The sequence below is a fragment of the Pomacea canaliculata genome, linkage group LG4 (assembly GCF_003073045.1).
Source record: "Pomacea canaliculata isolate SZHN2017 linkage group LG4, ASM307304v1, whole genome shotgun sequence".
Classification (NCBI taxonomy): domain Eukaryota; kingdom Metazoa; phylum Mollusca; class Gastropoda; order Architaenioglossa; family Ampullariidae; genus Pomacea; species Pomacea canaliculata.
The window spans coordinates 18,840,653-18,866,943 of NC_037593.1; the positions used below are offsets into that span (position 1 = coordinate 18,840,653).

At 34.7% G+C, this 26,291-nt stretch overlaps 1 protein-coding gene across 1 annotated transcript; it reads right to left on the bottom strand.

The window, feature by feature from the left end:
- On the bottom strand, positions 1 to 26,278 carry LOC112562687 (F-box only protein 11-like). The gene is made up of 19 exons (XM_025236089.1): positions 26,066 to 26,278; positions 24,390 to 24,593; positions 22,835 to 22,979; positions 21,251 to 21,380; positions 17,224 to 17,304; positions 16,654 to 16,789; positions 16,296 to 16,402; positions 14,421 to 14,532; positions 14,116 to 14,222; positions 13,458 to 13,595; positions 12,654 to 12,871; positions 12,362 to 12,447; positions 11,791 to 11,885; positions 11,220 to 11,342; positions 10,036 to 10,121; positions 9,238 to 9,458; positions 8,167 to 8,385; positions 6,754 to 6,862; positions 1 to 6,525 (listed from the first exon to the last, which is right to left on the bottom strand). Exons 1-19 carry the CDS (start codon positions 26,160 to 26,162, stop codon positions 6,297 to 6,299), a joined length of 2,643 nt encoding a protein of 880 aa, XP_025091874.1. The 5' UTR covers positions 26,163 to 26,278; the 3' UTR covers positions 1 to 6,296.
- Between the last annotated feature and the right edge of the window lie 13 nt (positions 26,279 to 26,291).

Genomic DNA, 26,291 nt, shown 5'->3' on the forward strand with positions numbered 1-26,291 from the left:
TAACCTTTTCTTTACATTCTTTTATTAAACATTACATGCATACATTCCTCCCAAACAAGAACACTTTTTCATGCTGATCACCCACGGAGCAGCAGGACCTACTACACATGAATATATAGACCAACCATGCACACTTGAAAGATCACATCAAGATTAGTATGAACAAAAATAACAATATAACACAAGCCATACATCACCTTTTGAGTACAACAACTCTGCATGAAATAGTAAATTCATGCTTGGACGAAGTGATTTAGAAAAATCCCTCACCAAACAGTATCTACATGACCACATAACACTGAAACCAGACATACACACTTGTTCATATGTCATTCACACACTTCTATAGGTAGGCAGACCATGCGTATACAAAAACGTTGAACCACTGTAACAGAGATAAAACATATGGGAAGAGATAAAATACAAATGTGCTGACAGTCTTGCCAGGCAACGAACACATGGATATCATTATATATCATATACAGATGAGGTTAAAGAATATTAATCAACTACAAACACATCAGGGCAATATTTACCATCCTGTTACTTGAAAAAATCATACCATATGAATACATGGAACAAAATGCACTAATAAATACAGTTAATATTATTGTGATGTTTGTGGTCAACCTTCTGGCTTTGTGCAACCTAAACTAAGATGTAGGAGGGGTTTATACCTGCGGTAAAAATAACCTGCAACAGTGAAACCTCTGACATGATAGCAGGATGCTGTTTACAGCACAAAAACTCAGGACTGGCCAGGAAATTTACAGGCATACTCCAGTGTTTACGCTACTCTTGAAAACAAATGCATCAAGACGAGAACCAAAGGCACACTCTTCCTCAAAGAGGATCAGCACAGGCACATACAGGCACCCACGTTTTCTCTTTCACACACACATTCACCATGTACCATGCAAGTAAAATTATGCGCTGAAGTAAATCTCTGCATGTGTGTTGTAGCCATTTAATAATACTGCCTCTGCAACAAGGCCATTGTTAAGTTGTCAAAAACTGCATTCTTCTATATATATTTTTTTCGTGTGAGCTTTATGTAAAACTAATATTTACTTTTTAAAATGTAAAATAACTATGTGGCACACTTCTAAAAAAATCTTTCATTTACAGAAGTTTGCTGTCAGTGATTTGAGCTGATAGCTACCTGGAGGAAATACAGAGTGTGTATACAGGCAATAAATATTGTGCACAGTTACACAGTGAAAAGATTGTTTTTCAAATGGAAGAGAATGAGGTCTGGGAGTAAGTTGCAGATGATGGACCTTAGTAAATGCCTTTTAGGTTGTATTCAGAACCCCAAAACCTACTAAGCCAAGATAAATGAGATAAATGTTGTCTCTTGAATTCTTGACAGAGCAATGCCAAAGATTGCATCAACACAGATTATGTTGCTGAGATTTACAATTCTGGTGGCAGGGTGCCCTCAAATTACTTTGAGCCTAAACATATCACATCCATGCACACATATGCAAAAGCAGTAATTGCAGTCTGCAGGGTTCTCTAATATTGTCTAACATTTAATCAGGGTTAGAAGACCATATTTTGTTCCTTAAAAGGTGTGAAAGAAAAGACTTTAAGCTGAAAACTGAAATTATGTGTTGCATTTATAAAATAGGGATGACAAGAATGATGACAGTTTCCCACCTTAAAATAAAAATACAAAGTTGTCAAAGTTTACCAATAATATAAACCTCAGATGCACACAAAAATAATCCAAAAGAAAATAACATGTATTTTAAAAGTGCTGTCATCAAGAAACGTGTTAAGTGTACTTTCCTTTCTTTTAAGTACAAAGTCATTTGTCATCCACTGACAGAATTGAAGGTCAACATCTAAACTTGAATTGAAGGTAAGAAGTCATAATCTGAATACATAGCTCATGTAGCTTCTTCAAAAAAGAAAAACTCACTCCCATCTTAATTAAAAAAATTCCACTGAATCATCAAGCAAGAAGTATAGCAGACGGTTAAAGTTACTAAACAAAATAAATTGAAAAGGTTTTGCAAATAAACTGTGATAAATTGCACAAAAAAGTGAAAGAAGAAAAATGTAACTGAAGGATTATTTGAAACTTACTGTAAAACTAACATTCTTTATTTGCACAATATCACAGAAAATGTTCATATCAACTGACTGCCAATCTCAAATGGTATTCCAGAATCAATCCTTCCTGGAGAACCCTTGCCTTCCACATGCTTAAAAATGTGAGGTGGGGGAAAAACAGCAACAAATCTTTTGAATAGTTAAGATTACATGTCTGTTACAAAGTGTTTCACCAATTCTACTTGCTTGTATCTGTAGACAGTTTTATTAGAAATAATTTCAGATGTGTGTGACTTGTTAGGAGTAGTGGGAGTGAATGGGTTTTTGATAAGAGAGAAATAGATTAACTGGATTTTAAACAAGGCATATATATATATGCCATAGTTTTTCCAGCACCAAACCTGCACATTAAGAGCTGACAAAACTGCAAAGACAGTAAGAGGTAGATTTTGAACCACGATCTCCTGAAAACACATGATGCCCACAGGAGTGGTTGAGGCTATAGGATAAGGCAGAAAACTGGTTACACATCATGTTCAGTTCACTAAATCTTAACATTCCCAAGTTAAAAAATAAAAGCAACATCAAAAAGAAAAATGATGGTGAGTAGGGGTGGGCACAGTACTGAAGGAAGCAATCAAGACTGATCCGCAGAACAGTCTGATTAGTGCACTGATGTTCTACTTAAGCTGCAGTTAAACCACACTCATAAAATATATAAAAAATAAATAAATAAATGAATTTTGCATATTACCAAATCTAAACATTTGGTATGTCTTTACTGAGGTTTTCTATTACAACGTGCACTGTAAAATGTGTCTAATTTTATATACTTAGAAAAAAATAAGTAAAACTGTTCTACATCTCAAGTTAATTAAATGGCATGCACACAATGGTTTACAGAGCACTTAATTTTTTTTCAGTCTGATAAAGCTGCATCACACTTGAAATGTTACCTGTATTTTTAACCAAAAACAAAACATTTCTTAAGTCTATCCTATTAATGTTTCTCTCACACTGCTTAAGGTAAGGAGATCTATGTTCAGTCTTATGATTCTGCACAAGGAATCCTTACCATAAATTAATCTGCAACGATAAATCCATGGAAGGACAATGTGAAAGTAAAATACCCCATTCTGTGAAAGGTTTTCTGTCAGTAAATTTTTCTGTAAAAAAAAAAACAATTATTAGATATACATACAAAAATGTAGGATTTTACTGAGCGACTAAGTATAGCATAGAAAAAATGTAAATAAGTTCTGGCTACTACACAAACTTCCTTAAACTGCTACACTTGTCTTAAAATTGCAGCATGTGGGATTCTTCAAATACTCTTCTGTAATGACCCTGTATGACATGATACAGTCACTAACCATGGAATCTGGAGAGTATTCAAATTATTTTATCAGTTTCATCCTTCACAGAGAAAATTTGTTCGAATAAAGGTAAAAGAACAAATTTGTTCTCCCATCCCAGCAGGTTATCCAGGACAAGTTTGTAGAAGGAGAGAGGTACTGTCAAACCAAGCAAAGAAATTAAATATACCATCACATAATGATAACTTCTGCATATCAACTTTTCACAACCAAACATGAGACCACATTCAAAAAACTCATCAAAACCATTCATTCAAACTTTAAAAAAAAGAAAAATATTATAATTTGCACAACAACGATTTTGGGTGATCTAACTCCCTGACTGCAAGCTGAGAGACCTGTTTATCTTGATAACAATAAGAAAGTAACACCATATAAATTTAAAATCAGCTGCTTAATTACAACAAAACATACTACTGTTCTTTGTGTAATATTTCGTCCGATTGCTTCCAAAACAAAGTATGATGCAGAAAAGATAAAACTCTGTACCAGCAGAAATGGCGGAAAAAGCAATAGAAAGTCAATAATTCCTGAAAACAAAATTATCAAATTTTAATAATTTATTGTTCAAAAAATGTCTTCTATGTTAAAGGATTAAAAAAGAAAGTAATCTGCATTATCTTTCTGGGTACAGATCTATACATTCAAAAGAATGCTTTTTTCTTTATACAAAAGAAAGAAGAAGGTAAAGAAATGCACATTTATGTTGAGGTTGGTTGCCAAATCCTTTGCATATAGTGAATAAAATGTGTATGGTTGTAAGAATAATGAAAATGTTTATGTATGTAGCTCAGTAAATAATGACAATTTTCATTAAATACACTGAAAACATCAAATAACCAATAATCGTTATTTGAAGCGTGACACAATTTTATGATTTCCTCTCTTGAACATCCCTGAAATCTCAAATGGAAAACTATATAAAACTTAAGTGCAATTTCAATTTAAGTGTTTATTTAATTCAAAACTATCTCTTCTTTTAAACTAAGGTTGTGCTTACATGCTAACATGAGGTGACTTAAAAGGAAGCAACACTAAAATGGTCCGCTGTATGATTTCAAAAGAATCAAAGGATCAAACTTTCTTATATAATTTATCTGTACCTGCACTCAACCTAACATGTTGACCAACCATGAAGGTAACTTCTACAAACATTCATTAAGATCTCATAGTGCGTTTAAATAACTCCTAGCAACAAGATTAGTTTCTGCTGCCTATAACTTAGCGTTTTTAAAAAAGTTATCAAAATTTACCTAGTAATAATTCACAGTGGTTGTTTTAATGGATTTCTAATCCTTCATAATGTAGACATTCTGTTGAGGCCATCATGTGATCTTGTTACTTCTATTATGTAACTGCTCTTCAAAAATTCCTTGTCAGAGAGACTACGTTATTTACAGATATACCTCCACTTATTTTTTAACACATCAAAGACAAGATGCTTAAGCACAACAATCTGTGCAAAAGCCATACATTACAAAAATTCCAATAAGGTGGTCTACAAAAAGGTGTATTTTAGAACATCATTCACTGTTTTGAAAAAACAATTACCAAGCCATTCTTCTGGGATAAGTGTGGTTTTGCTTTCTTTACCCAACAGTTGCCATTCCGTACTTGTAAAACAATCATCAATAGATGTGACAGAATCCAAATGTAGTTTTAATATGGACCTGCTAGGCAGGCAGAAAAGCAAGCACATTTGCACAGCCTTATTATAATGTTAATTGAATGTGCAATTTTTACTTTTATGCAATTACTATTTCTCCACTCTAAGCTCTCAAGCTAAAGAATATTACCTACTAAGATTTCTTATGCATAGTAATGGAAATCTTAAACTTTTTGTGTAAAACAATTAAAATAAGCAGCTTGTTCCCTAAGCATTTTGACAGGTTGTGTTAACGCATTCACACGGTTATGCAGGAAATAAATGATGTGCCCTGCATATGACATAATGCATGATGTTTACAGCACCTGAAATACCAGCATGAAGAATGTCAGTGTGATGATGAATGCAACCTGAGGGGTGTAAATTTAATGTTAAATTTTGTTTTTATAGTTCAGGATTACCTATCTAAATTATCCTCTTGACTGGTATATAAAAGATAAAGCTCAAACACTTTGAGGACATAAAAAAAGCCTACTTAAAATCACTATTCTGATACATAAATGCACTCCTTTAGGCTGACTTGTACTACGCAGTCTATTTCGTGTGAAACACCATCACCAGCACCATTATTCCCATTGTAATCTTTTTTTTCTTACTTTAATGCATGCGTAACTATGCACACACGCACACATATACAAGCCCATGTGCATACACACACATATACATATGCACGCGAGCAAACATGCATACACACTCAAAGCTTAAAGCTTAAGTTCAGTATCATCTCTTAACAAGAATATGTTTATGTTCTATACAAATGAACCTTCGAAGTCAATTCTCTGCACACACCTCAAGTTCCCAAACTGGCACTGATTTTCAGCAAGTTGAATGTTTCTTTCTGCCTTTCTAAAAATGATTCCACTTTGTGTTACTCTTCTCCTGCTAAAGTACTGCTTTCATCACAGCAGCAGGTGTCAGAAGACAACAGAAGTGATTGCGTCTGTGGAAACAACTGTCAGCAGAAAATATTTTATCTGTGTTAATGCCAAACTTTCCGATCACACAGCCTGAAATTATTAATCACACGTTTCACTTGCAATTTTACACTTCTCCAGATGGATGCAAAATGAGCACAGATAGCTCAAAATGCAAAGTCAATCATGTCCTGCACCATGGAGCTCTGACAAGGACCTTAATTAAAGAGGAAATGAGCTGGCAATGATGGTCTGATCAGTCTGAAAAATTATTATTGGTCAGTTGACGCGCAGTGTGTGAGATTCGATAGGTGCAGCAGAGTCATACAGTGTATCTGTGTCTTGAGTTGGTTCTCCTTGTAGGCGGCACTGATTGCTTAAAGTGCCAGCACCACAGTCACAAAAGAAGCGATCATGGCGAATGAACTCAACATCATGACCAGCATGACACGTTTTGATGCAGTTGACACAAATGGCATTTCGCTCAGTGGTGTGACATGTCCTGCATCTGTTTTGCAGACATTAAAAGATTCAGATTATTGTCACTTCAGGTACCACAAAAAAGAACACATTTAAATCCATCAAGGTTAACATATCAAGTAGTATATCTTTAAGATGAATAATACAGATAAATAAATGATTATAAAGAGAAAAAAAAAAGAAAGATGGAAGTAACACATGTTCATACCTATCAACAGTATTTCACTTTAGACATATTTATCTTCCAGGTACTAACCTGTAAAAATCGTGCATGGGAAAACTTGTGTAGCTGGAAATTTTATACAGACACTGGCCTGCAGCCACAGCTCTGTCTACCATGTTGTGATTACCTGTGATGATATTATCTGCAAATATGGAAAGGGGGTCTATAACTTGATCTGATTGCATTTTGTGCAATGCTGTTACTGGCTATGTGATTTCAGATAGTGTAGACCACTTGCATTTCTATAAATATTCCTGCATATATGACTTCTGATAATGCAGACTTTACTTGCATAAGATTGTTTTCAAACTGCTTGATCTGAGAAAATTACTAAAGCAACTCTCTCCAGTGTTCAAAGGTAATGACAAAATTTGAAAAAATTACCAAACAGTGACATAATAGTAGTTCCTCACTGTAAAGGATAAAAGACAACTTTCCATTGGTGAACATCTCCTAAATGAAGGAAGCAGAAATTTTAGAAACCTGTCCCTTAACCTGTCATTAGTTGACAGTTTTTGCTTCCACAAGGCAACATAATCCATTTTCTAACTGTCATACAATGCAATGTGACTGGTTTATGTCTGCCAGTGCAGCGAATATCTGTAGTGACTTCCTCTTATCAAAAGAGATGTCTTGAGACTCTTCTGCTGCAAACTGGAAAACTGTTAACATTTCAGCAATGCATCAAAGTTATTAAGTAGTTAGACTATGCAGTCATAAATGAAGCAAAGACAAACTCAAATGTTCTGAATTAAGCAGTATGCCATTCCAAGTCGCTACCAACTTGAAGAAATTGTTTTTAAGGGTAATTAAAATGTTCTGATTCTGTGCAGAAAGATCACAGGACCTGCAAGTTAGTGAACACTGATACAGTTTGCTCCAATACCACCACCTAATATTAGTTTGTGTTGTGTTTGCCTAAATTTGAGACTTTGATTTTGTGAAGAGGTTTTTAAAACATGTTACTGGCTTTCACACTTTTCCTGATTTGGGTCCTGTAGCATGTGGCAAGAACTGTGTGGCAGTCCTTGAATTGTCTTACAAACCTAATTTTCCTCCCAAATGTTTTGAAACCACAAAAACTTTTTCCGAAGTTGCCAAAAATAAAATAGTAATAACTAAATCTCCCTATTAAACCAAATCTTTTAAAACGGAAGCCCTTGTTATATTTTTGTGCACCTGTTGCATGTTTACTTATGTTTTATAAAGCTGCTTTTTACAATCTCTCACAACTGTATGGCTTCAAAAATGTAACAACATTGAGTTTTAACTGCATGAAGGGTATCCTTGTATCAGAAGTTTTACTAGTTACTTTTCAACCAATTATTGCTAAGAACATTTCATTCCTTGTATTAATATCAAATATAAAACAAAAAAGAAGAAAGACTACCCACACTAACCCAGTCTAGCAGGAATATTTATAAAATAAAAAGCCATTATGTTTACCTTTCAGTATGGGATTAACTCCACTTGCAAGGCACAGCCCTCCAAACTTGTTGTTAAAGATTTTGTTAAATTCCAAACTAGCAGTGGCGTTGTTTGTGATTTCAACACCTGCTGCTTGACCATCATAAATGCGGTTTCTGCGCAGAATTGGGTGACTCTGTGTGCTTATTAAAACACCAGCTTGGGCATTACGGAAAATTTCATTTTCTTCCAACACTCCTGAAATTAAAAAAAAAGTATTTGAGTCGAGCAAGCAGGTAAAGCCAGGGAAGAAAATGAAGAAACTGCAGCACTGTTTTTAAGTGACACTCTTTATATTTAAATTTATTTCTAGTGTTGAATTGGTGACAAGAGGTCTTCTGTGAAAAGGAAAATCCCCATGTTAGGGGTGATAAAAATTATTTTATTCTTTTCCTACAGATGGCACTAGGATAAAACATGGTAAAGGGATACAACAGCTTTCAGGTAAGTCAGGATCTTTCTTTAGAATTCTCTTACACATAATTATATCTTGTAAAAGTTTACATTTAGATTTGGAAAGCAAAGTACAAGCTTTTGATTGAGTAGAGTGTGGTGTAGGTTACTAATTTTACTAAAGGAGAAAGAAAAAATGTATAAGGAAATGCTTTGCATTATTAAAATGCTCTTTCTAAATTATTATTATAATGTTTTCCTCTGTTAAAGTTATGAAGGTGTGTGTGTTTTTGTACTCCAGGAAAAACTTGCACAAACAACCCAAATGAATGCACCTTAACATTAACAAGGCCAAATTAGACATTAGTGTCTTAGCATGAATGCCACTGCATGTAAGAAATGCACACTTTATTACTTTTATTGAAAAAAAATTCATAGTAAAATCTAGAAAATCTTTGTTCCCTCATATAAATTTCACTAAAACGAGGACTGCTAAAAAATTTCACGCTAAGAAAAAAAAAATTTGATCAAAATCAAAGGCTTTTGACAAAATGTTTCCTGACCAACATTAAATAAGTGGGAGGGGGGGGAAGAATATTGTTAACCATGCAAATAACTTTGTGAAAGAAATAAAGAAAAGAAACTCTGATATAACACCTTTGCCACCATTAAAAATGCAGATACCACCATCACGGCCATCATGGATCTTGTTGTGTCGCAGAACAGGGTTGCTGTCTGTTTTGATCCAGATGCCTGCCATGGCATTGTCAAAGATCTCATTATATTCAATAAGACCAAGACCACTGTTGTACACCAAAATACCACCATTCTGGCCTCCCCAAATTTTGTTTTTCCTGATCAGAGGATTGCTGCCAGTTCTGCACAAAAGAAAATTTTTTGTGAAGAGCATTAAGTTTACTAAAGCAAAATCAATATAACAGGCATGGTAATAGGTAACAAAAATCCCAAAACTACATTTCTACCAATGCATCCTGTCTGGCATATTAAAATTTATCTCAAATTGTGTATAAAATAATAATTCATAATGACTGTCCACAACTGTATTTTCCTGCAAAGTTCTTTAATTTGTTAAATCAACAACTGTATATAAGACAGCACTTGGGTTTAGGATTAGGGTCACAGCCTACATTTCTATTTCGGCAGAATGATTGAGCAGAGAAGAAACAGTCAAGATTAGAGTTAAATAGCTGGCAAGCTAATTTCCATCAGTATGTTAATCTGTCTATTTAGCTATCACACAAGCACTCAAACTTAAAAAAGACCATGAAAAATGTCTGATTTATTATAATAAAAAAAACAGGAAAAGAACCTCTCTCAGAGTAAAGGGAATTACATCAGGTGGGTGTCAACCTCCTTGCATACAAGTGTTAATGCTGGCAGAATATTTATGTTCAACAATAATTTGAAGGGAAAACAATATCCATAAAAACACACCTGATTTGTACCCCAGAGTAAAGATGATTAAATATATCATTATCTTCAAGGACTCCATGGCCATTATCATAGAAGTACACCCCAACCTGGGAAAAAATATTCAAAAACAGAATTTTAAATGTAGAATTGCTACAAGTACATAATACACAATCATTACAAACACCATTATCACAGACAGAAACTGACTACATGTATAATGTTTGTGAAGAGTTTAATGTCATCATTTTAAAGTATTTGGACTCAAAAATAGGAATTTCCTGCACATATGACATATCTAGAAATACTTGTTAAACATACTTTAAAGCTCATTTTTTCCAAAACCTCAGCATTGGTTTTTTTGTGTGTGCATATGTATAAGTATGTGTGTGGTGAGTAGGTTCAAGGTTCTAGAAATACAATGATTATGATAAATTTGCTGGTCTAAGGCAATAAAGCTCAAAATCACTCAGACCCTGATATTCATGAAGTCACAAAATTTGTACTCACTAAATTTGAATTTTCTTTAACCAAAATTAATAAAGACATGAGAACAAATATCAGTTATAACTAAATAATAATCAACTGTTTCTATTTCAATCAATAATTATAGAGCTATGTTTTGTATCAAATGAAACTACATTTACCCAATGAACTCTGAAAACGCCAAATTTTTAAACTTTTGTCATTCAAATCCTCCCCATGTGTCAAACTTGTTTTGGGATTCAAGGTGTTCAGATCTTCTAAAGCTGCAAATATGAGCCATTTTGAATCTTTGTGTTGTGATTTTTTCTTTAAAAAAGAAAATGATACCAAGGGGGAAAAAAACCAATCCATCCCCCCAACCCCCCAGAGTACTCCAATTTCCATGATAAGGGATGACAACTGCATTCAAACATAGTTTGACCAGTGAAATGAACACATTCCATTCCTTTCTGTGCCTAATATTGGAAAGAGCATATCACAAAAACAATAAAGTATTCACCCTGATTTGAGGAAACACTATCATGCACTGTGTCATAAATCATTAGAAACCCTGCAGCCCACCAGACTTTTAAGGCTAGTGATGGCTCTATGTTGCAGTTCACTTCTCAATTAAAAAAAGTACTTACATTCATGACAGCATTGTACAATTTGACTGAATCTGCAAAGGAATTGGTACTGTCTCAAAATGACATAACAGGAAAATATTTAAAAAAGATACCAACCTGTTTCCCACTGTGAATTCGATTGCGCCTCAACACAGGTGTGCTCCCAGTGGTAATCCAGACTCCTGCCAAGGTGTTGCTGTATACTTCATTCTCCTCAATAAGTCCTTTACCTTTCTCATGCTATGATAGCCAATAACTTTCATTCACTAAAAAGTCCTTTGAGTGTATACACCAACAAAGAAACATAAGCACATATGCATATATAAAGAAATGAGGGGAGAAGAGAAAGCAAGAGAGTAAGAACAATGCTTCTCAAATGGTGATAACGATCTAAGCAATTCACATGCCAAAGTATTAAAAAGTAGGTATATACCAATAGGCTGCAGCTCTGCACTAGTTGCATCGATGCTCATATACATGCTCACACAGGGCCTACTTACTCTCCAAAACCACTATTATCCAGAGTTTACGGAAGATGACATAAATGCAAATGACTAAGCTTTAAGCTATAGTCACACAATTACTAAAGTATTAAATGTATTGAAGAAGCAGTTTTAGTATGTACTACTAGGAAATATATTTACTTTAAAGGACATAGTAAAGATTTCCCATACAGATAAAAGCTTACCACATAGATTCCACCATGCTGTCCATGGTGAATCTTGTTATGCCTCACAATTGGATTACTGTTGGTGCGAATCTGTATGCCAGCCAGTGCATTTCCTGTAATTAACATCAACTTAAATATCCTAGATTCTAATGTCATTGGGCTAGTGTACTATAAAAAAACAATCTTTCACATTCTGTTATCAATGATAAAAACATGAGCTGCTATGCTGTTTAAAACCAGAACTTAAGTTACACAAAAGGATCTAATTCTCAATGATAAAGGAAAATAAAGTTGCCTTAAAGACCTTATCAGATACTCTGAGACAATATATTCTATAAATTCCAATGACTGAAATACAACCATTTATTATCTAATTTCAAAGTTCGCAATTTGAACCTGGAATCTGCAAGTCCTTCAAATCTTCTTTCAGAATGTTTTTTGTGCGTTTAGCCTTTGTTTTTAAAATTTACTACTTTCTGTACAACTTGTACCACTGAAGATGCATAGCTCAGCCATGTTTACTAGAAGACCACTGACAAACTACTTGATGTCACACTGAGAGCATATCATAGAACCTTTGCTAACTTACCATAAATATTATTTTGCTCTATCAGTCCCCGACCATCTCCAAAGATATAAACCCCTCCTTGCTGGCCATTGTAAATTTCATTTTTCCTGGATTAAAAAAGTAATAAAAACATCTTACAATTTTTATATTACAGTATAGTAGTTTTCATATGTGCAGGTATTTCTGCTGTCAATAATCAAACAACAGTGTGTACTATGGTAAAGAAAAGGTTATGTTCAACGCTATTCACAAATCTAGTACATTGATACAAAAACAAAACAAAAAAAAACAAAAACAGAATCAACTTTTATACCTTATGGTAGGGTCACTGTTCGATGTAATCCAGACACCAGCAAAATTGTTTGAATGAATCTTGTTATCAATAAATTGTCCCCTTCCATTCTCGTGAACATATATTCCACCTGTCTGTCCATGGTGAATTTCACAGTTGACAACTGTTGGATTTGCACCAGCTTTCACCTCAAAGCCAGCTATTCGGTTGTTGTGAATGTCACAGGAATCAAAGTAGCCCTAACATCAGAATGAATATCAATATACGTGCAAAGAAGATTAAAGAAAATACTTTAATTTAATGTTAAAAAAATATTTTATAGAAAATTTTTACTGGCTGAAAACTAACAAAGGCCAATCTCCCAAAGCTTATAAAAATGATGTTAGTGTATCCTTCATCCTTTACAGCTGCAGTTTTCTTTGTTAGTGATTATTATTGTTGAAAAGCATTTGCATTTTGTTTTACAAGTTCAGAACTCATGCTCAGATTAACCCTGTTGAAAACAAAGATCAGTTCTATAATTTTTCCATATCATACACATATCATGTGACAGAAAGGAGGTTCTCTCTCCCAAATATCTGACAAGAACACTGCTTATTTTTAGCAGGTGACACAAAAGAATCTAAATGTTGCGCAACTGTTTTCAACTATGTTCCATATTCTCCTACTACATCACAATTTTTAAATGTCCAAAATCCTTGTAACAGTTCAAGTATGAGCTACAGAAAACAGAATCAGTGGAAAGAAATTCTGAGACTGTTACTACTAAACCAAGCAAATAGTTGATCAACAGGCCAGAAGATACAGAGAGAAAACTAAACTCACCAGTCCATTGTCAAAAGTGAAGACACCAACGTCTCGACCATGATGTATGTGATTGTGCCGCATGATAGGATCTGCATGATTTTTCACCCAGATGCCAGCAAGAGCATTACCACTGATTTCATTGTGTTCATAAACACCCTGTGACACAAACAAAAGCTCTATGATATAAAATGTAGACATTTGATTATTGCACAGGAGAAAACTGCAACAATCATGAAAGCATAAAAAGGCGAAAGCAAATAATTTTGTTTTATAATTTCTTTTCAAAAATGATGACAGGCATTTAAAAGAATGATTAAAAAACATTCTGTTATGGAAAAAGGACATGAACTCCACTTTTAAAAGAATTAAGGACCAGGTGAATTTTATCCAAAATTATTAGATAAATATCTACTTTAATATCAAATGATGAGAATAATACTATTTCATGTAACTATTTGCAACAGACTCAGATTTTATTTGGTTGCACCTCACCAAGTCTTTTAATTAAATTCTGATACAACCTTCTGTTTTAGTTGTATCATGTTGCATCCTTAATACTAATAGATTATTAGAAGGAAGCAAAATGATGCATCACAGCCATGAACAAAGAAATAGTTCAACTCTTTCACACACATTTACAGCCTTTCATAGCTGTTATTATATAGGCCTTTCCTACCTGTGCATAATCTGTGACATACAGTCCAACATTTTCACAGTCCTTAATGAGGCAGTGCTTAATCACAGGGTCAGAACCAGCCCCTGATACGCACACGGCTGCCCCCACTGTCAATGACAGATAAAGACACAGATTTATAGTTAAGTACATTAAACTTAAGATGAAAGACAGTCTATGCTCTCACCATGTGATTGTACATAAAAATCAAAGTAGCATCTTTATTCTATTAACAGCACTTTAGAGTAACACATTGACAATAAAGGGACACCAATTATTCTTCAATAATTTTTAAGAATCTCACTTACCAACAGATGTACTTCTAATGCGACAATGATCAATAGTAGGTGAGCAGTTTTCTGTAATTTCTAAAGCATAGTGTCGATGATGTGGCACAGATGAGGTAATGTCAGGCGAAAACTGCAACATTAAAAGACTTTCATTTAAAACTTATTTCCAATTTTTTCTTTAAATACTGAATTCTAACTTTTACACACAAGGATTAATTTAGTTTAATTAATTTATTTCCCCTGCACTCTTTAAATATGGTTGTGTATGGTGAAGTTGGTAGATATCCCTTGTAAATGGATACATCATCCTTAAGCTATCCATGACAAGACTTTGTAGACAAGTTTATGAAAGGCTTTACCAACATCGTGAGTCTGAGAAGCTAAACTGGATAATGACAATGACAATGATCCACTTTATTTGTCCCAGTATGCAATTTGAAAATGGGAAGGTGTTCTGGTTACAAGGAAAATGTTAGAAATAAAAATAAGAATAAAGTTCATTGCAAGATGCAGTGTTAAAAAGATGACAAAAGCAAGGCAAGTGACAATTTTTATATGTACAATATAAAACAAACAACAAGCATAGAAAAGCATTATCAGAAAATGGGTTTGGGATAGTGTGGATCACCCAGGGGATGAAAGATAAAGACATGTTCCTTTAAAAATTCAAAGACCATATGTTCTTTTAAAAAAAAACCAGACACTTAAACACAGAGGAAGACCCAAAATATAAGTGGTTCTTATCATTTAAAGACAACTTACAGGCAGAAAAATGTTTATTATAAACGATAGGTGGAATAGTAAGCACCTTAGCTAGACTTTGAACAAGAACTTTGGGTCTTAATGCTAATACCTCACCTAGGTTGCCCAGTTTGTGAAAAACTAATACCATAGAAGATAAAGAGCGTTTCCTGTTCATCTGCCTGTTATGAGATTCTTCGAAAGAAGGTAAACTGTTTCAAACACCTACTATTCAAATGAATGAGGTTTATCACTAATGAAGAGTTACTGATATCTTTAGCAAAATATGTAGCTGAAGCAAATAATATGCGATTAAAAGAACTCCTTAAAGTAGAGATTAGCTAATGTTTTCTGCAACAGTGGTCACTCCTATTTAGACAGAAATATCTTAAATGTAACAAAGTCGATACATGCAAGTAGTGTGTGTGTGTGTGTTTAAGGTTCCAATGACTGATGGTTACATACATACTATATGAAAATGTACATCTGATTGTTGTTGAACATGCTGCTTTGTATTACTAGCATGCATGTATTCCCCTCAACTCCCATGTAAAAATGACTATGAGCCATAGATATTAAAGATGCCGTGTCATCTCATGTCTTAAAATCATTTTCAAGCATTGAAAGTAATATAATGGTCAAGCCAGGTAGTATGAGGGCCGTCATTGTCAGAGACCAGGGTTGTCACCCTTGGTGATGTTTGTTGTGTGGTAGTGGGAAACCAGTAAACCAAGAGAAACCCCCTATGTCCAGCCCTGCGAACAAGTGTCACATACAGAGTGTCCAAGATGAGATCTATGCCCAAAACATCTCCCTGAAGCAGTGACAAGCAAGTGTTTTAATCACTACACCACCGAGCACCCCAAAAGAAGCATAGAGATGTGTTGTCAGTAAAAGACTGACAGGAAATGGTATGAAACTGAATCAAAACTTTTTATAAAATTGTGTTTTAATACCCTCAATTTACTGAATGAAAGTAAGTACAATATTTCATGCTCATTTAAATAATTCACAGATTAATAAAATGTGGATGTGTTGGAAAAATTAGATTCAGTAGCACTGCCTGTTGGAAATAACCTAGTTGGAAACAAGAAAAGGGGTGGAGGACCCTTAAAAGATTATTCCATGTTTAAGTGCTTTTATTTCAATTACCTTCAATGTAACATAGCCAAAATATGCTGTCCTTGCTCCTTCCACAAACATAATAGTTGACTCACTCTCACGTTCAATTATAACCTGGTCCATGACATTCCCTGGTGCTGACATAAAACAACAAGCTTCAATACATTTAAGCGAATATTGTATGGATGCACACTCACAGAGCCACTTTCTCACACTTCACCCACTAACAAGAATGCATCTTTGTTTAAACAATAAAGATTAAAACAAAGCTAACTAAAATAAAGCATGGTTTGTTACAAAAGAATTTTTATATTTTGGAAACATGTCAACTCCTAATTGTTGCTAAAGGAATAAAATATTGTATACAGAAATATGATAAATCTCTTACCAGCTCCGATGATAGATACGTTGGTGTCTATGAGAAGGAACTCTCCTTGGTAGGTTCCACTGTGTACAAATATCAAAGGATTTTCCACATCCTCTGTGTCAACAAAGTTGTATGCTTGCTCGATGCTTTCAAAGCACTGCAATAAAAGTATACTAAGCTATCAACCTTATTCTTGCAATTACCATCCCCCTCCCCTACCCTGTAAATTTTCCCCCTTTAAAACAACTACCAGGTAGCACATTATAAGAATGTCTATCAGTAGCAGGTCATGGCCTGAGTGTGGCTTAGTAATTATACAGGAGTGGCAATTGGTGTTTTACACTGAGCCAGCAAATACTTGCCTCACGTTATCTTCATACAGCTGGATCAAAAGTCAGTAATAAATATATAAAAAAAATCATAATAAACTGTCAGCCTTTCTAGTTATTTTACAAACTTGTTACAAAGTTAAAGATGATAAATGGTCCTATCTATGAACCATGCAATTAAAAACAAATGAAAGATTTAAAGACTGATCACTAAATAAACTTCTGTATCTTAAACACTCCTTAACAAAAAAAAAATCTTTACCATCAAGTTTCTTCCTTTAAGTTTTTTTCCTCTGGACTGGTACAGATGTGAAAAGCCAGGTCGTACATGGTAACCACGACACTTAAAAACATTAACATATAACAAATGTAATACTGGTGGAAAAAAAACCCACTGCTAAGTAATGACCATTTCACAAGAAGCCACTTGCAAGATACTTTCTACACAAATAAGCTTATGTCTCCAGATTCCACACCCATTAACCTTTAATCAGCTAGTGTAAACTTTCATTTCTTATAGTCATGTTGTCTGCTATAGTCAATGAAGAAAGTACACCTGGGATGTTTGAATGAAACAAATTCTTTTTCTCTAGACACGAGAGAGAACAAGTATAGCTATCATGTTTTCTAGATAAACAAGTTACAGGGAAAGTTAACTACATTTTAAACCTAATTCGGATAATAATCAAAGGATCAGTCAATCTCATCTGAGTTGCACTAAATGCCTTTGTAACTGCCAAAGAACTTGACCAAAAAAACTGTCAAGGTAATCCATATATTTTAAACAATGTACTACCTTTCACATTTGTTTTTTCAGGTTAAAATGTTTCTTTTATCCTTATTTTATCATTTAATGAAGTATTTTGACAAACTGCTCATTAAAAATTCAACTGATAACACTGGTCAACACTGAAATTATTACTGACTTCAAAAGGTCCTAATCTGTAGTATGTTGGTGTGCTGAACACAAATATGACCATGAAAATTTTTTACTGGCTCTCATTTTGAAGATATTTGATATAGTTCATTTTCTATGTTTCGTGTAAATTTATCCAGTAGGACTGTAACAACATCCTAAATAAACCTAGAATGATGAAATATTGCATCACATTGCATAGTACCATCATGCACACATTATCCAGAGTTTATTGCATCATTTTCTGATGCAATGCAGTACTGCCCGGTGACTGCTGAAGTAAGCTGACATCAGCAGTGTCCTATATAAAGCCCAGTCAGAAAGGTTGAGCATTTAAAATACTTGAGACTGTGCTATACAGTTTCAGCTACTGTTACATAAAACTGTTATTATTTTATCCATTTAGTTACAATACAAAGCACTAATTCCTCGAAAAAGCGTTAACACCGTGGACAATTTTTGCTATATTTGTGGGGAAGTGATAATTGCCAACAAGAAGGAAAGTATCACTTCTCCAGTGAAGAAGGCATATCATCTTTACTTTGGGTGCAAGATTGGTGACCAAGACAAGCCTTGGACCCCGCATATATGCTGTGCTACATGTGCAAAACAGCTTTCACAGCGCTTGGCAAAGACCATCAATGACGTTTGCAGTCCCCATGGAGTGGAGAGAGCCAAGCAACCACACAAATGACTTGTACTTTTGTTTGATTCCTCCTCTTTAAGGTGGGATAACGAGGCAAAAGTAGTTGAGAATTGTCTACCCCAACATTCAGTCTGCATTGAGACCACAGCTCCACATGGTAAGTTGGAGAAAATATCCAGCACCCAACTGGTCTAGGCTCACAAAATCCTGCTATCATCCCTTTACATCAAACTAGGTTTGATGAAGAACTTTGTGAAAGCCATGGACCAGACTTCGCCAGCTTTCCAATACCTGCATGAAAAATTCTCTCGATTCAGCAAGGCAAAGATTAAAGGAGATTTTGTGGGTCCTCAGATTTGAGAGCTCTTCAAATATGACTGGTTCAACAACTTGCTACAGGGTGATATGAGACAAGCATAGAATGCTTTTCACCTAGTGTCTACAAACTTTCTCAGGAATGTTAGAGCAGAAGACTACAAGGAATTAATAGAAGACATTCTTCTTCTTGTTCCTAATCACCCCCAGTGGAGCATAGGGCTGCAATTACACCACATCACCTGGACCCGGTTCTAGACGTCCCTTTCCAGTTGGGTCCATGTCGTGCCAGCTGCCTTTACCTTGCTGTGGACCAATCTCCTCCATGTCTTTCTGGGTCTCCCAACCCTGCACCTCCCCTTGGGTTCCAGCCCAGAGCTTGTCTTGTAAATTTGTTGATGATCCAGCCCCACTTCCACTTCTGGATGTCTTGGCTGGCAGGTTTTTGGTTGGTTCTCTCCCACAGGTCTGTATTGGAGATCTTCTCAGACCATCTGATGTTGAGGATGTGGCGCAGACATCTGTTGATGAATATCTGAATCTTGTTGGTGATGGTGATTGTCACACCATGTCTCAGATCCATATAGAAAGACTGACTTTACATTTGCATTGAAGATGTGGATCTTGGTGTGTAGAAATAAAGCCCTGGAGTTCCAGATAGGCTGCAGGGTGTGGAATGCAAAGTTGGCTTTATTTATTCGGCTTCTTGCATCTTCATCTGTACTTCCATCTTTGCTGACTATGCTGCCAAGGTAGGTGAAGCAGTCAGACTCTGCAATACATTCCCCAAGTAGTTGGAGCGAGGCTTCTTTCTTGTTGTTGACCCGCATTACCTCTGTCTTCTTGATGTTGATGGTAAGGCCAGTCATCGCTGCTTCTTCTGAGAGCCAAGTGAGCTTTGTCTGTGCATGTTGCTGCTTGTGAGACAACAGGCTGATGCCATCCACAAAGTCAAGATCCTCAAGTTGCCTGGCGAAGGTCCACTGAACGCCCATGTTGCTGTTAGAGGATGTTCTTCTCATGATCCAGTCTATGATAATTAGGAAGATTGTCAGTGACAGCATACAACCTTGCCTCACTCCACTCCTCACTGCGAAAGTCTCAGTCAGCTTTCTGTTATGGATCACCTGGCATGTTGAGTCCTCATACAGCTGCTGGATGATGTCAATGAATTCTGATGGAAATCCATAAAGCTGCATCAACTTCCAAATGGTTTCTCTGTCTAAGGAGTCAAAAGCCTTATCAAAATCCACAAATGTCACGTAGAGTGGCAACTGCTATTCGAAGGACTATTCAATAATACCTCGGACTGTAGTGATATGGTCTGTGCATGATTTACCCTGCCGAAAGCCTGCATGTCCTTGCCTCAGTCTCTTATCTAGGGATCAGTCTCTCCATGATGATTCTGCCCTAACCGTGCTTTCCCATTATGTGTCTTTTGTCTGTGTTGTCATTTCCAACTTTGGCATTCATGTCACCCATTATGATCTTCAGGTCTCATTTTGGAGTAAGATCAATCAGCACTAGTAGGGAGTTGTAAAAGTCATCCTTTTCTTCTTCTTTAGTTGAGTTGGTAAGTGTATAGCACTGGATAATGGTGATCTTTCTTCCTTTGGAGTTGAACCTGGCTGACATGAGTCGTAAGGAAACTGGTTCCCATGCTATTAGTGTTCTTGCAGCCTCTGGTGTCATCAGTAAAGCTACTCCTGGTGTGTGATCATGGTCAGGGTCTTCTTGTCCAGAGTAGATGATAGTCTCAGTAGAAGACATGCTGATGCAGTTTTAGAAACTTGGCTGCAATATGTCTCTAAAGATACACTTCTGTCATTCTCATCTGGATTAACCCTGACAACTATGGTATGGTTAGTGATGAACTTGTGCAAATGTTTTTATCAAGATATCAAAACAACAGAAAAAAAGATACCAGGGAAAATTGTCCACTACCACGTTGGCGGACTACGGCTGGACACCCCCCAGAGATGCTACCAAACAGCTGTACCAGAGACAGGCAGAGAAATCTCAGAGGTAGTCTATGACTTAATTTTTTACAGGTATTAACCACAGGCCAATTACTTTTAGCATGCAATTTTTTATGTACACAATAATTATTGCAGATTTTCAAAAAGACTAGAGCCAATTTTGCATCTGATTGTCATATTTGTGTTCAGCACATTAAAATTGATAAGAAAAGGCTAATTTTATTTCAGTAATATGACTTTTGTAAAAATTTGTTGTCGAGTATAACCTATATTCTTTCACCCAGCAGGAATAAGAATAACTTTATAAACAAATGTTAATTATGTTTATATATATTGTTTTCAGAGCAAAAGAAAAATTTCTGTCTTGGACTTCCTTGGACAGATTTGATAAAATTTCCTTTTTTTTATATACTTTTATAGTGTAAAATCTCACCAACTGCTTGAAGCTTTCCTTCCATGGGTTTGCTACATCACATTCATCTGGCTGAACAAACCTGAAGTCCCTAGGTTCTGGGTGAAGAAGCGGCAAATCATATTCAAATATATCCTGGTACAAAGTTTTCCTGTTGGGGGAAAAAAAGCTCCATTTTCATTTGGATTACAATTACATTCATATGAACAAGTCTTGCTCAACAATATCTTTGATCTATTTAAACCTTTGCAAAATACCATCACCCATCCACCTTTTACATGTTCAGCTCAAAATCTGCTTAGTTTTTTTAAATGATCAACTATATCAAAACTAAATTCTCTTCACACATTGATGCACTCACATTTTTACAGTTTACTTTCAAATATTTCTGTGAAATATTTATCAGTTTATCACCATGTTCCTAGTTAAAACAACCAAAGGGAGACTGTTAAATGTTAAAAAAAAAAAATTTTGGTCACATAAACTATGGCATTCTCATCAAATTACCCTATTTTTTGTATTATTTCCCTTTAATCAAAAAAAAAATTTTTTTTTTTTTTTGGAACTACAAAACTTATAATATTTATGCACGGTTTAAAGGATGTATGGATGAGGGCTTATATGCACACCCCTGTTTTACAGCATCAAAGCCTTTACTCTTGTTTTAAAGAGTAAAACAGCCATTTTAAAAAAAAAAATCAGACCTTTATGTCCACAAGCCCTTATCCTTTCATGCATTGCAGATGAACAAATCTAAAGTAATGTCCAGCAATATCTTATTTAAAAAAAAAAAATGGAAACAAATGCCATGTCATGACAAATAATACTATCCCAAAGAAAATCATTCATAATGAATCAAAATATTGTATCATTCAAAAGATACAACCGATAATGGTAAATTCAGAAATTTTTATAAAATCTACATTCTAACTTGAAGAAATAAAAAACTGTTTAAAAAAAAATTATCTGTTACTGACAATCAATGCAGAAATCAGAAGCTAGTGTAACAACTATAAAACACAGAGCAATCTTTATGTATTTTGCACATCCAATGATGCTATGGCTTCTGTATTTGTTACATGATAAAACCTCTGATATAATTTTTTACATTTTCAGATGTCAAGTTGCTTAATTTTTGGACCCCCTTGGCAAATTTTCTTCATGTGGTTTGGGACTGCCTTAAGTGATTTATGCATGTTTTTATGCAACGGGAAATGCTGCTGTGCTGTTTGATTTGAAAATAAGTTGGCAATACTACTGCATATAAAAGAAGCTGCCTTAAGAAAACAGGGTCCGTTGGCGAGGTGTTGTTGCGGCCCTATGCTCCTCAAAGGAGCAACAAGGAATAAACTAAACTACTGTATACATGGACACATTTTAAACTTCAATCCACTTTAAATGTACACTGTCAAGTCACCATCCTTGAAAACAAGAGAACGCATATGCATGTGTCTGAATAAACAAAGGCAGGAACAAAGGCATGAAACAACACAACTTAATCTCATGTGTCACCATACATTTTTCGATGCATGACATTTTACTTAATACTAACATTCAAAATTTTCTTTACAAACACTGATGATAATAGCTTATAATTATTTTTACCAAAGTTCCAAGTCGTTGGCAATGATGTTAAACCTTCGGCATACTTGTGCTGCTCTGCATAAATCGAATTCTTGCAAGTTATAGAAGATCTTCAATAACACCTCATCTGGTAAATCTTCTTGGAGATACTTGGCACCTATTCGTCCTGTAATATGTTATATCAGTAAATGGCCAATCCCTATACAAATTTATTATTTTCAAAATATTACGTCAATTAACGGCACTAATGAAATGACTATATAGCAAAAACAGAAATCTAATGAAAAAAAAAATACCACCAACATTCTCCTTTAAATCTGCTATATTTTTGTGGTGAGTGGTTCTCATAATTTTATGCATTTAAGAAAAAAAAATATTAGAAGGGAAAGAATTGAACAGCACAAAAGACACATCAAATAATATGTTATTTTTGTAACAACTAACAGATTACTTTTCACTGCACTTAAGTTTTAAAATTCAGAAAGTTACAGCATCTATAAATAATCAAACCATGCCTAAACTTCATAACTTATATGAGTATGCAACGTAACAGGAAACCATTCATACTTCAAAATCAGTTAAGGCAGTCTTAAGCATTGCCATCATCTAAAATGAACCTGATTTGTGAAAAAAATAAGAGGACTGTAAAGATATCCTGGGAGGTAAACATCTTAAGAAAGCGATGGTTAGTTTCAAAGATTGTAGATTCCTGCACTGATAAAGTGTCTGGTTTAAGTATGCTCACCTGTATACTGATTTTACCAAAAGTAATGTTTAATTGCAAAACATTTTAAGTTATCAATTAAGTTCCAGTTATCACTTGCATGAAAACATTACATATTTTTTCAAAAACATTTTTGGATTTTTCTAATCACAGGTATAAATACCTTTTCTTACTTTTTATTCATGTTATCTACTCAGGTAGTGAAATAGAAAACTTGTCTAGCTTGCCTTTGAAATACAAATATCCACACATCTATCAGAGTTCCCAAGACCCTTTCCAACACTTCCTTTATTGAAAGCTGCATAAACCTTTGACAGAAGTCACTGGCCACAACACATAAAACATTTTCCACTACACTTAAGATACTCCACAGATGCACTCTATCATCTTAGCCTTTATGTTAACAACTTTATGTTATTGGTGCCACCATCTCTACCACTACTATTCCTTAGATATTACAACTACAAATCACAGTTGCATCTGGTAGTATAACTGAGTTGGTAGTGACTGCATTCACCTTGAAAACACACTGAACTCTTTGTTTTGAGACCCTTATTATTCTTATGTCTGTGTGTTTATATTTTAAGTACCTTGACCCTGACTGATGCTGGAAAAAAGGGCTAAAACTTTAAACTATTAGTATATAAGGTTATCTGGAAAGTGAATGCTAAATTTAAAATGTGAAATTTTATCAAATAAATTTTAATTTTATTATGCATCTGTTCCAAAACCTTTTGCATTCATCACAGATTCTGAAAATTTCATACTCTTAACATGCCTCAGGCTCCTCAGCCACAAGGAAGTATGTAAAACAACAAACCTTACAGAAAAATGAGTTTAGCTTATGCCTACCTATTGGCTGTAGAGCAGGATTAACCTGTGGCATTTTCCGTCGTTTACGCACAGGACTTGCTGCTGCCAAAGGAGACCCAAGTCTTTGTCGCATGGCATCATCTGCACTAACGGTTCGTCTACGCCTCAAACAGTATTTGCTGGTATTATCTCCTTCATCCAGTCCAAGATCAAGTTCTTCACCTTCTTCTGCAATTTCAGTATCTGTAGATGAAAATATAGTGTCTTACTATTATTAGTATTATTTAAAAGTTTTATTTATATATTCTTATCAGCATAGAAATGAAAAGCTATATATCAATATAAATATATACTTTCAAACATCTATGAATATTTCATCAATGCACATATAATATTATGGATATTAACTATCATTATCTCTAATATCACTCATTTTATTCTGGTTTCACAAAACAGATCAATTAGATATGGGAAATGAAAAACGAAAATTGAACAATGGCAAAAGCAAAAGATTACTGACCATGAAACTTTGCACACCCACTTAGCAGTCATTAATAAAATTAATGTTTAATTTATGACAACACTAATTTCCAAAACCTAATCATCCCCTTCTATTGATATAACATAAACCTTCAAATATCAACACGTAATGTTCATTAACATAAACTGGCCAGAAGTAGCCTCTGTAAGTATTGTCTCTCTTTTCTATAAAGTGTCCGTACATATCACAAAGTAGAAAGGCCCTAAGAGCATATCTGAGATGTGAAAATATTCGATATTACATTTAATATGCAAAATTTACTCTAAGTATATATAATGAAACTACTTTGTCAATAATAAAAAGATACCGAGACTCTGCATATGACAACGACTTGGTAACTTGCTAGAAATCACTTTCCATACTTCAGACTTTAAGTAATTACATCATCAAAGACAATCTCAGTGTTGTTTTTTTTTCCTTGGCCAATTCGATATATAGTGACAAAATAATTTACGATTAAAAACTATATAGTTTGAATTTTTCTTATCATAATTTGTTAAAACATGGGGCTGCATGAGAAGATATAGTTTATCAGCTTTTCACTAATAAGTCATCTTTACCTCTAATGTCTATATCACTAGCTCAGCATAATTCTCATAAATATTTGTTTATCTATTTGACAGTTATCTTTCCAGTGTCCTCCAAATATTCTACTTCATAGCTACATACGCCTACATTCAAAGTCAATAAACATAACAATTATGTTGCAGTTGGTTGAATTCAAAATGAAAAATCATCAAAACAAATGGTGAGTCACTAACTTTCTTTAAGATTGCGACATTAAGTATTATGGTACATTCGTGTGCAAACTGCTAAAAACAGATTAGCATAAACAGTGGTTATGCTAGTTATGTCGAACCGATTTTTAAAAAAATACTCAAAAGTAATATTAATATTCACATAAAAGCTCACGATTAGTGTTGGTAAATTATCGCCTTTTATGACTTTGGTGAAACATAAAATATGATACAGATGCATCTTTTAATGAATGTGCAATAAATGCAGGAGCAACTACTAGCTGCTTGTCCATTTGTTTATCAAAACTATTTAAACCTTATGCAATGGTATACATTCATAGTGTATCATTTATTACTGAGGTTTTCTTCTACTATGTACTCCCCCTAAGAAACAGAATGGAAAAGGATGTGTTCGTTTTGTGAGCTGAATTACTCACCGGGAAAACGTCGTCTACGTTGTAATGAACGAGTTGTGGGGCGTTTCCTAAGATTCCTTGCTTTCAGTCTTGTAGCACGGGTTGATTTAGCAGACATTTTGATGACAATTTAGCTACTAAATGACTTAACACACCAAATCCAAGCAGAAGAAAGGTTTAGACTGAAGCCATATTGGACTGGCCTATTTTATTTCCAGACATCGGTAACGAATGAGAAGACACCGTT

Coding starts and splice junctions, on each gene's coding strand:
- LOC112562687 (XM_025236089.1), bottom strand. CDS start 26,162: ATGTCTGCTAAATCAACCCGTGCTACAAGACTGAAAGCAAGGAATCTT. Junction 24,594..26,065: donor ACGTAGACGACGTTTTCCCG/GTGAGTAATTCA, acceptor TTTCATCTACAG/ATACTGAAATTGCAGAAGAA. Junction 10,122..11,219: donor GAATTCACAGTGGGAAACAG/GTTGGTATCTTT, acceptor ATTTTTTCCCAG/GTTGGGGTGTACTTCTATGA.